Source organism: Mesocricetus auratus, unplaced genomic scaffold (assembly GCF_017639785.1).
Source record: "Mesocricetus auratus isolate SY011 unplaced genomic scaffold, BCM_Maur_2.0 Super-Scaffold_100011, whole genome shotgun sequence".
NCBI classification, from domain to species: Eukaryota; Metazoa; Chordata; class Mammalia; order Rodentia; family Cricetidae; genus Mesocricetus; species Mesocricetus auratus.
Window position 1 is genome coordinate 42,204,725 of NW_024429195.1, and position 10,120 is coordinate 42,214,844.

At 38.3% G+C, this 10,120-nt stretch overlaps 1 protein-coding gene and 1 pseudogene across 1 annotated transcript; both read right to left on the reverse strand.

Annotated features, from left to right (window-relative positions):
- Positions 1–251: 251 nt before the first annotated feature.
- On the reverse strand, positions 252–1,204 carry LOC121143072 (annotated as a pseudogene).
- A 6,929-nt stretch (positions 1,205–8,133) lies between these two features.
- Positions 8,134–9,096, reverse strand: LOC101836383 (olfactory receptor 10A4-like). Its single transcript, XM_005079671.1, has one exon. The coding sequence runs from the start codon at positions 9,094–9,096 to the stop codon at positions 8,134–8,136; it is 963 nt and encodes a 320-aa protein (XP_005079728.1).
- Positions 9,097–10,120: the final 1,024 nt, after the last annotated feature.

The window sequence follows — 10,120 nt, forward strand, 5'->3', positions numbered from 1 at the left end:
GGACTTCCAGGTTATATACAAGTCTGATCATACCTCAGTAGTAGTGTATTGCTATATCTTGGGTAAAGCTGTAAATTTAATTAATTTCCTGTACCACACACTTAGAATTTGCTTCTAAAGATCAAGAATTTTCTTTGAGATGTGAAAATGAATAACAAAACAAGGAGAGGAAATTGAACCAGACTAATCTTAGGTACTACTGGTGTTATTTAAATCTTTTTTCATTTCCTTCATATAATGAAACAGAATAGTCACTTCTTTGACAAAGAAGCAATCCTGTGTATTGTATTGATGAATGCTTTTTTCACTTGCTCATTCCTCAAGGTGTAGATAAAAGGATTCAGAAGTGGAGCCGCTGAGGTATTGAGCACAGAAATTCCCTTGGAAATAGATACTCTCTGTTTGACTGATGGTTTAACATACATGAAGATGCAGCTGCCATATGAGAGGGATATCACAATCATGTGAGAGGAACACGTAGAGAAAGCCTTCTTCCTCTGACTGGTTGATGGGATTTTTAGAATCGTCAGGGCAATGTAGGTATAGGATATTATCACCATTACCAATGTGAGTAAGAGTGTCACCAAAGCTGAGACAAAGCCCATCATCTCCAGGAGCTGTGTGTCTGTGCAGGAAAGCTGCAGGAGTGGAGTGGTGTCACAGTAGAAATGATCAATGATGTTGGAAGCACAGAAGTCAAGATTCAATCCTAACATGTGTGGTGGGAAAATGACAAAAAACCCAGCAAGCCAACAACTGAGGACTCAGGGCACACAGACTTTATTGTTAATGATGATCATGTAGTGTAGGGGTTTGCAGATGGCCACATATCCGTCATAGGACATGGCTGTCAGCAAGTAAAATTCTGATGCTCTAAGTAGGAAAGCAAAGAACACTTGCGAGACACAACTGTTGTAATAAATGGTTTTGGCACCAGTTGCCATAGTAACAAGCAATTTGGGGATGCCGGTAGTAGTGTAGGAAATCTCTAAGAAGGAGAAGTTCCGAAGGAAAAAATACATAGGGGTCTTCAGGTGAGCATCCACCAATGTGAGTGTGATGATGATCAGATTGCCAGTGACGCTGAGCAGATAGGTGAGAAGCAGGAAGATGAACATCACAACTTTCCACTGTGGGTCATCAGTCAAACCTGCTAGGATGAAAACTGTCACCTTTGTATGGTTCTTCATTGTGATCCTCTGGCTGTTAGCTGGTCTAAGTGGATGAGAGAAATGGGTGGAGGGAGGTAATAAGTACAGAATTATACTAGAGATAAGTGGTGCTGAAGTACCATTGACATTGCAAAGGCAAGGTTTCAGACAGCAACACAGAATTCATACATGATCTAAAGAGAGCTGTACCAGGGAAATAGTAGTAGATATTTATTTCTGATTTTACTCTAGAACAATGTATATAATGATGTTATCTGCTCATATCTTTTGAGAGAACAAGTTTTTAGGAAATTAAAGACACTAACAAAAAGTTATTTTGTTTCTCAAGCATAAAACAGAGTTAGGATGGCAAGTCATATTTCCTTTTCATTTAAAGAAGTTTAATTTACTGCAATACTAAGTGTTTTCAAAAAATTCAGTACATTATCCACTTGAAACACAGTGGTCTATATTGAAAAAGAGTGGAAGAGAGAAAGAGGAGAGAGAGGGCAGGGAAGAGGGGGAACAGAAAAAAGGTGAGGGAGAGAGATCATCCATCACTAGGGTCAATATACCTTTGTAGCTCATCTTGCTGAACTGTCTAATTTCCATTTCACTTTTTTCATGGAAGTGATGTAGTTCCAAAATCGAAAACAAATCATTGAAATAATGCTTATATTTTCTATTGAATTCAATAAAATTTGTGGGTAATTTTCTTTACAGTTTCTATTACTGTTGCTATTGCTTTGGCATCTGCTGTCACTCCACATTTTGTTGAGTTTTTCTTCCAATACAGTTTGGTACTATCACTGTCTATAGTAAACTATTGTGTGTAACTAGGATTTCTTTCCCACCTGGTCCCACAACCATCTAGCTCCAGTTAAACACACAGACACATATTAATATAAACTGTTTGGCCGATGGCTCAGGCTTCTTACTGGCTAGCTCCCTATTAATTATTAACCCATTTCCAGTAATCTAAATATTTCCATGGGGTCTTATCTTACCAGAGAATCTTGCGCCCTCAGCAGCTACATGGTGTCTGGTCTGGCAGTCTCTCTCTGAGCTGTCTCCCCAGAATTCTTTTCATCTCATAGTCCTGCTATACTTCCTGCCTGGTTACTGAACAATCAGTGTTTTATTCATCAACCAATAAGAGAAAGATATATTCAGAAGAACATTACCCATCAATTATGGTTTCTTAAGAGTCTAGGATCTAGAAAATAAATCTTGAGTTATATATATATATATACATATATATATATATGTGTGTGTGTAATATCTGAGATATAAATATTTAGATATGGGAAATGAGGCTGAAGAGGAAAAATTAAAGGAATATATATATGTGTGTGTGTGTGAAGCAAAGGTGACATTTTCAATCTGTAAACTTCTCTTTATGTACTTCTTTTTTATTGGTTTTTCAAGACAGGGGTTCTCTGTTATGTACTTCTAAAGCTTATATTTTCTTAGTTCATCTTATGAAGAGATTGACAAGATGAATACATGACCAACAAAAGAGGAGCATTATTTGGTAAACTTAAAAAGTACTTATATATAAAATTAGAATCTCTAGTTAACATTTAGCTAATGAAAAATTATGAAACTGGACGTATAGCTCAATGCCAGAGTGCTTGACTAGTATACATAAGACTTTGGGTTTACAAAAAGATAGAATGTTACAAGGAGAGGAGAAGAGAAGAAAGAGTGGGAACTGTGAGGAAAGATATTAACAAATGATATGGATTCCTGTGTATATTGACATAGCACTATTAATAAACAAAATTACTTTGATTTACATAACTAGTAAGTTGGATGTCTAGTATTAAAAATAATAATCTCTTGGGGAAACTTATCTGGGATCTTCACAGATAGATGCTTACATTTTCATGAAGGGCATGACATTCTACAATAATTTTTTTTGTCTTAAGGATACTATGGTAATTATTTACAACCTCTAAAGTATATATTATTCCCAAAAGAGGTCACAGATAAATAAAAAAAGACAGTTAGGTGCAAAGAAGACTTGCTTCCGATAATATTAAGAAATCTTTGCAGGAAATATTTGGATTCTATGACAGTTCTTAGAATGAGAAACAAAAATGGTACAAAATATTCACAGAATGGTGAGGAGAAGTGATACAAAGTGCAGGGTAAACCCATATTCTACTTAGAAACAATAAGGAGCGTTCTGCTATGTAAACTGTGCGTACCGACACAGTTGGCAAACATGGCTAAAGAGGACCATCAATTATTGAACATTCTCTCATATCCAGAATCATGAAGGCATCTCTTACAAGCTTCCTTATGTACAAAAGTTATCTTAATGACAAAATTTAAGAATTCATGTATCTATATCACAGAAACCACAGTATTAGTATTTCAGATCATTCATTTATCCAACTTCAATCACACACCTATGATTCCACAAAAAAACTCTGAAAAAAGTAGAATTCACATTTAAGAGAAATTTATGAATTTACGTTTAGTTGCATCACCCATTCTGAGTATCAGATTAATTTAAAATGGAAAAAGTTTTTAGTCACAATTATCACTACAAAGGTCTTACCTTATTTTCTCAATTAAAGTTTAAAGATGATCATATATATCAATCTTTTAATAGAAAAAATTTAAATAAATTAAATATTCCTAGCAGAAATATTGTTTAACTTTTGCAAATGTTTTTCTTTATGAATCCCAGCAAGGCAAGTACATGCATTCATTTGAAAAACACTAGACACACACACACACACACACACACACACACACACACACACTGCATAAGGAAGTAGAGACAACATCATAGATGTACTTGGACCAGATTCTTCATACTAAACTGTTTTAACCAATGCTGTTATGAATAGAGACACTGCACTCCTCTCTGAGTGCATCTGACATTAAACCACAAGATATGGTTGTGGTTTGAAACAATCTTGTAGAAAACTTTATTAGCAATTGTTTTGCAGGAAGATTTTTGTGTTTAGTTATGTGGTTCATGAATTGAATCATTTTCTACTTATTGCCCACACTGCCACATAAAATGAATCAATCCTAATCTTAGGGAGTTTTCATGTGTTCACTACCTTAATCAACATTTAAAAAGAATTAAAATTCTCATGAGAATTTGAGATTCATAGCAACATTTCCCCAGGACTCAGCACTTTCATATTATCCAAATGTACTTCCCAGACAACCTGTATTCTTAAAAACAGAGAATTCTCAACACGAGTAATCTCAGATGGCTGAGAAATGATTAAAGAAATGTTCAACACACAGGGAAATGCAAATTAAATCCACTTTGAGATCCCCTTTATACCTGTCAGAATGGCCAAGATCAATAACACAAGTGACAGATCATGTTGGTGAGGTTGTGGAGCAAGAGGAACACTTCTCCATTGCTGGTGTGAGTGCAAACTTGTACAACCATTATCGAAATAAATATGATAGTTCCTCAGAAAACTTGGAATTGGTCTACCTCAAGCAATACCACTCTTGGGCATATACCCCAAATGACCTCCATCCTACCACAAAGACACTCGCTCCACTGTGTTCATTGTGGTGTTATTCCTAATAGCCAGAAACTGGAAACAATCTAGGTGTCCTTCAACTGAATAGTGAATAACAAAATGTGGTACGTTTACACAATTGAATATTACTCGGCTGTTAAAAAATGACATCATGAAATTTTCAGGCAAATGAATGCAACTAATAAATAAAAAATAAATAAGTCATTCTGAGAGTAAGGTAACCCAAACCCACAAAGTCAAATATGGTATGCATTCACTTATAAGTAAATAATGCACAGACTAAGAGATGTTAGATAAAGTGGAGGCTTATAGAGGGGGAAGGATAGATCTCCCTGGGAAGGAGAAGTAGGATAGATTCTGGGGGTGGACTGGGTGTTGGTGGTTTTGGGAGCAGGAGGGATCAGATGGTGGGGAGGATGGAGGGAGAGACTGAGGGGAGAGACAGCTGGACTAGGGAGACATTTGAGGTGCAATGTGGGAACCTATTGCAGCGGAACCTCCTAGAACATTTGAGGATGACCCTAGTGAGAACTCCTAGTAATGAAAGATACAGAATCGAATCGCCCATCTTTTACAGCCAGGCAAGGTTTCCAGTAGAGATCACTACACCACCCATTCTGATACTAGGACAGAAAGTCCCTCTCTGAAAACTGACAGTGCATCATCTTGCCAATGATTTTTAAAGAGGTTAGGCTGGTGCCAGCTCAGAGTCTTCACACTTAAGTTTTAGCCTCTAGAGGGGAAATGCGCTTTGCAGGCTATGGAAAAAGAAACCTAGACACTAACCTAGCCACAGAATCCTCCACCTACAATCTGCCCTGCCTGCAAGGTTTTCTGGGGCAATGGTGGTGCAGAACTTGTGGTGGCTAGCAATGTTTGGTTTAATTTGAAGTCCCTGCCACAGAGGGAGTCTATTCTCTACACTTCCTGGATGGCCAGGAATCAGAGACAGAATAGACCAGAGTTCTAGAGTGGAACCAAATACAACAAGAAAAAAAGAAATCAAATAAAATGATTCCTAATAATATTCTTCTATCCCCTGGTAGTAGGACCATGACACAAACCTGGTACATGAGCTAGCTTGTTAGCGCCTGCTCCCTATGGTGGGATGACATGCTCAGCATTAATGCATGGGAGAGGAGCCTGGTACTGCCCCAACCTATTGTGCCAAACTATGTTGACTCCCCCATGGAAGCCCTTATCTGTTGGGAGGAGTGCATGAGTAGGAGACAAAAGGGGTGGGAGGAGGTGGGGGACAGGAGGAGGTATGGGAGGGAGAACTGTGGTTGGAATGTAAAATGAAATGTAAAAATTTTAAAAATGGGAAAAATATTTTGCTACACTCACAGATTGGTGCCGTATCCGGTCATCATCAGAGAGGCTTCCTCTAGCAGCAGATGGGAGGAGGTGCAGAGACCCACAGCCAGACATTATAAGGAGATAGTCTAAATTGGAGGTTTCCACCAGGTCCCTCTCCTGAAAGATGGGGGAACCCATAGGAAGAGGGAAGGGAAAGACTGTCAGAGGGTATGGAGGATACCTCAAGAATACGGTCCACTGTGGGCAGGGCTCACATGGGCTCCCAGAGACTGAGGCAGCAAGCATGGGGTCTACACCAGGTCCTCTGCATATGGCTTATGGCTGTTAGCTCGGTGTTTTTATGGGATTCCTAACAGCAGTAGTGGGCGTATGTCTGACTCTTTTGCCTGATTTTGAGACTCTTTTCCTCTTACCAGGTTAACTTGTCCATCCTCAGTATGAAGGCTTTTACCTAATGTTATTGCATTTGTCTTCTTTGTCCTCTGTTGGAGACCTGATCGTTTCTGAAGTGGAAGGGAGTGGGCCTGAGGGAGAGGTGTTGCAGGGAACTAGGAGGAGTGAAGGAAGGGAACACTATGGTTGGGATGTATTGTATGAGAGAAAAGTATGTTAAATAAAAATTAAATAGAAAAAGTTATAGATGTTCAAGTAGATATGTGCTTAGTTATACATGATATCTATGTATATAAATATAAAGATAACATATATAGCACTGATATATATATATCATTTTATGTTATGTTATGTTATTTATAATTACATTTCTCCCTTCCCTTTCCTCCCTCCAAACCCTGTCCCATAACCCTCCCCATTCTCTTTCAGATTTATGGCCTCTTTTCTATAATAGTTATTATATACATATATGTATATACAGATACTCCTAAATATAACCTGTTATGTCAATATAATGTCACTTGTAAAAGCAAATGAAAACAAAATGAAAAAAGGGCTTAAAATCTAATGGAAAGTCCACGAATCTAGTATTTGTTCAGTCAGCAAGTCTGGATGTCTCATCTTGTCTTCAGTCTATACTGGAATCACAAAGAAGTAGACTCTAAGGCCAGTGAAGGAATGAACTTGCCGAGAGAGTCAAGGAAAAGCTTCCTTCTCCATATCCTTTACACAGTTTGCCATGAGAAGAGGTGGAATTGAAGGTGGGTCTTCCAGCTTCAAGTGATCTGGATTTAAGCTGGGTCTTCCTACCACAAGTGATCCAATTAACCCCCCCCACACACACACAAAAATTCCTCACAGGTGTGCCCAATGGCTTGGGTTTTTATTTAATTCCAGATGTAGCCAAGTTGACAACCAAAAATAATTATCACACAAGCCAATTCTTTATGATATCTCTATGTCCTTTATCTTCTTTAATATTGTGAATAACAAATACGGGTGTACCAATTATGTCAGTTTAATTTGTTTCTATTTTTTGCTGACAATGTACCTTCTATATCCCTCCAATTTAATTTACAATTTCCAGAGTCCAAATCCAAATACTTTACACTTACATAAATTCCCTACTGAATTTCTATAAATCTGCACCAACCTACAGTGAGCAAGTAATGGCATGAGATTTCTCAATCTTCTAGGAACAAGCTTTGCTATAAGAAATGTACTCAGTACCTTACTAGATCTACAGGGAAATGCATTTTGATTGTTTTACAATATTTCTGCTTCATGATTAACTATTTCTAACAGTTTTAAAATGATGATAGCCATGACAAATGGATTCAAAGTTGAAAATTTGAACAAACCAGATTTAGTGCTGCCTTGTAATCCCAGATTTTCAAGAGACTGAAGTAGAAAAACCATGGACTCAGTCCTAAGTGGGCTACAGAGTGAGTGCAAGGCTTGTCTGAAAGTTCAAAGTAAAAAAAAAAGTACATTTATCCTGATAGCAGTACACTGTCTTAGATTGAGTTCAATTCTAAATACCATAAAAAGTTGGATGAATGAATAATTAAACAAATAAATAACCCTAGTATGTTACTCTTTAGTTATTCACACTGAAAACTTTAAACCAAACATATTTGTTAGGGCATCAATGCTTCAGTATCAACATGGAAGGATAAAGGAGTCATAGAATTGAATAAACTCTCTACACAATGGTAAAAGTTTCAGCTTCTGTGCCGAAACTAGTCCATTTGCCTAAGCAGCTTCCTCTGCATTACCTTTCGGAAGGCTTCTTTCACTTCCTTGTTCCTCAAAGTGTAGATAACAGGATTCAGAGCAGGGGTGACCACAGTGTACATGAGAGCAGTAGCCTTGTCGGTGTCCGGGGTGTGTGAACTCTTGGGCTGGAGATAAGTGAACAAGGCAGTGCCATAGAAAAGAGAAACAACCAGAATGTGAGAGGAACAGGTGGAGAAAGCTTTGTGTCGGCCTGCTGCTGAGGGCATTCTCAGGATGGTCAGAATAATGCGCACATAGGAGCCCAGAATGAAGACACAGGGACTCATAATGAAGATTAGGGAAACAACAAATAGCACGATTTCATTCTGGGAGGTATCCACACAGGCCAGTTTCACCACAGGCATGATGTCACAAAAGAAATGCTGAATTTTTCCTGCTCCACAGAAAGGCAGAGTGAAGATCCATGTGGTCTGGATCGACTCCACCACTGTTCCAGCCACCCAAGATGCCCCAGCCAACTTCAGGCAGACAGAAGGGCCCATCCGCAGAGTATAATGCAGCGGGTAAGAAATAGCTACAAACCGATCATAAGCCATGGCTGCCAGCAGGCAGCATTCTGTCAGCCCCAAGATGGTGAACACATACATCTGAGCTGCGCAGCGTCTTACGGTTATGGTCTTGGGCTGCACTAGTAGGTGCACCAGCATCTGAGGCACCACACTGCTGATATAGCACATTTCCAGAAAGGAGAGGTTGACCAGGAAGAAGTACATGGGAGTGTGCAGGGAAGGGGTGGCCCAGATCACACAGATGATGAGGAGGTTTCCTCCCACAGTAAACAAATAGATAACCAAGAACACAAAGAATAGGACAGGCTGCAGCTCTCCTAGAGAAGAAAAGGCCACCAATGTGAAGTCAGTGCAGAGGGACAGGCTTTCATTCTTCATGAGCTCAGAGTCAGACATTTATGGAGACAACAGAGCTAGCAGATAGTTCCAAGGGATACAATCAGCATCCACAGGTGTCAATCACCATCAGCAGTGGAACTCTCCCACTATGAGTGTGCTAACATAAGAACAGACAAGCCTGAATGCCTGTGAGACAAACAACCTATTCAAGTGGATACATCTTGTTCGTTTTTCACAGAAATCAGGAGAATTCCAATTTTTTCCTAGTAATTCACACAAGCTCTTTTACAATTGACATATGGAAGTGTTTCAATTACAAAACAGTAGAAAACTAAATAAGAAAGTGTCATGTTCTTATTACTTGATCTCTAAAATCATCTCAAGGCTCCACTTAATTATCCAACAGAAAGAAAGTATGTTCTAGTCACTTATTTAGCATTTACCTACAGAACAATCTAATTTTGGCTTAAGTAGAATATGTTAATGATTAGACAAGTGAGAGACACAGAAATAGAAAAACATATAGGATCTTCTTTTCATTATTAATAAACTTTTTCAGGATATTGGGGCTGAGAGAACTGCCTAGAAGGAAAAGATTCTTCTTGCTGTTGGTATTGTAAGTGCTCTACTATACCAAATGACAGGATAAATCATAAGCACAAGCAAATGTTTTAATTTTTACGAGAGACCGTAGGGACTATATCCCTGTATTGTATAATTATGTTAGTCTCAGGAGGATAAGCTCAAAAACAACAAAGCCATGTTTCTTGTGCAATTTGGCTTTTGTGTTTTTTTAGTGTATTTCCTGGGATAATCTATTATTATCAGTTATTTCACTGAAGATACAGTAAAAGTTTCTAACCAATATCCATGATTCACCTGAAACTCTAGAAACTGTGCCACAGCAATCTTTATGAAGCTTGATTACAAAGTTACCATTCAGATCTTTATAATTCAATCAGGTGTTGTTTAGAACACAAAGAGAGTCCAAATAACCTACATAGATATTCTTGTCCCTTCACTAGCAGTCTTTCAGTTGGGGTAGCAGAAAAGGTATTCATGACCTGAATTATGTTTCTTT